Source organism: Sinocyclocheilus grahami, unplaced genomic scaffold (genome assembly GCF_001515645.1).
Source record: "Sinocyclocheilus grahami isolate Dianchi unplaced genomic scaffold, SAMN03320097.WGS_v1.1 scaffold58.1, whole genome shotgun sequence".
Lineage (NCBI taxonomy): Eukaryota > Metazoa > Chordata > Actinopteri > Cypriniformes > Cyprinidae > Sinocyclocheilus > Sinocyclocheilus grahami.
This window is the reverse complement of record NW_015505237.1, coordinates 3,040,803-3,042,145: the sequence shown is the minus strand read 5'-3', so window position 1 is coordinate 3,042,145 and position 1,343 is coordinate 3,040,803. Positions and strand designations below refer to the sequence as shown.

The 1,343-nt window shown below is 36.9% G+C and overlaps 1 protein-coding gene across 1 annotated transcript in view; it reads right to left on the bottom strand.

Moving 5' to 3' along the window:
• The window catches only part of LOC107584338 (adenylate cyclase type 2), an 86,578-nt gene that overhangs the window by 31,750 nt on the left and 53,485 nt on the right, over positions 1 to 1,343 (bottom strand). Inside the window, exon 5 of the mRNA XM_016270915.1 lies at positions 1,181 to 1,329. Coding sequence (XP_016126401.1) covers positions 1,181 to 1,329 — 149 coding nt within the window. The remainder of the gene's footprint in view (positions 1 to 1,180; positions 1,330 to 1,343) is intronic.

Sequence of the window (1,343 nt, the reverse complement as noted above, 5' to 3'; positions counted from 1 at the left end):
AACTCGTTTCATTCCTGAATAAATCTGCGTTTTTCAATGAATCGTTGAGTGAATTATTCAACTCACTCAGAAAGAGAGTAACTCGTTTAATTCCCAAATGAATCTGTGTTTTTCAATTAATAGTTGAATTAATTATTCAATGTCTTACTCATAAAAATATTAACTTGTTTAATTCCTGTATGAATCTGTTTTTCAATAAATGGATCAGTGAATGATTCCATAACTCACTCACAAAGAGAGTAACTTATTTTGCTTCTGAATGAATCTGTTTTTTTCAATGAATTGGTTCAACTTAATGATTCAATGTCAAAGTCATTGACTTGTCGCCACCTACAGGTGTATCAATGTAAAATTCAGAAAGAGTAACTAAAAATCCCCACCACTAACAGACTGGCTGTCTGTTTGGAACAAACACAGATAAACAAAGTGATACAAACTGTTAAAAGTGCTGTTGGACTGTATATCAGTGCTCTTGGAATGCTGCTTGGTTGATCAAATTTGAGGACCAGAACTGTTGAATAAATAATATTAATAAAAATATTTTCTATGGTAATTGACATTATGCCACAAATGCTATCCAACTTAACTTTGGCTGAACCTGAAACATGCCTCTAATACTGCCAATATCCTTCAGTAACAGTGCACAGCCTGCCCTGGAAGATGCTCTGTGAAATCCATCATGAATTAGAGATACAGAACATTACGTAGATGCCAAGAAAATATTCTTCGCTTTTTCCTTCACTTTCACTGAGAACGAGCAGAGCAACAATCAACCTCACAGATCAAAAGGATATTGAAGTAGAAAGCAATATTGCTTCCAAAACAGAAAACTACTTGTCCTTCAATGCAATGAACTAAATTAAATGCATTTTGATGAAAAGCCTCTTCAACAGTTTGCCCTATTTAGCTGAAGATTGTGTTTGTTTTTACTTTTAATAGAAGCATACAAAGGTGTCTAGGCACTTTTAAAAGAGAGCTACATATATCTAGGTTGATGAATAGCTTGTTTTTTTTGTGTGAAGACTGAAGGAGGGCAGGCAGGTTTGACAGGATCTACTGAGGGTATGACAGCTCGGCGAAGAGCAGGTGCGGTGTATAGGATATGTATATATTTTCTAGGCTGCCTAAAATAAATCAGCTGAGCGCATGGATATGCTAGTATGTGTGTCACAAGTCCTACCTTACATTGGTGTGTCTCTGTACATAGAGGTTGTGAAAATTGTTGGTGTTTTCCGCCTGGCCAAAGTTAGGCCCCTTCAGTCTCTGAATGATCTCTGCCTTCATCACCCTCGCAATGTGGGCGGGCAACAGGGACAGCAAAAGACGCTCCTATTGGTTGAAAA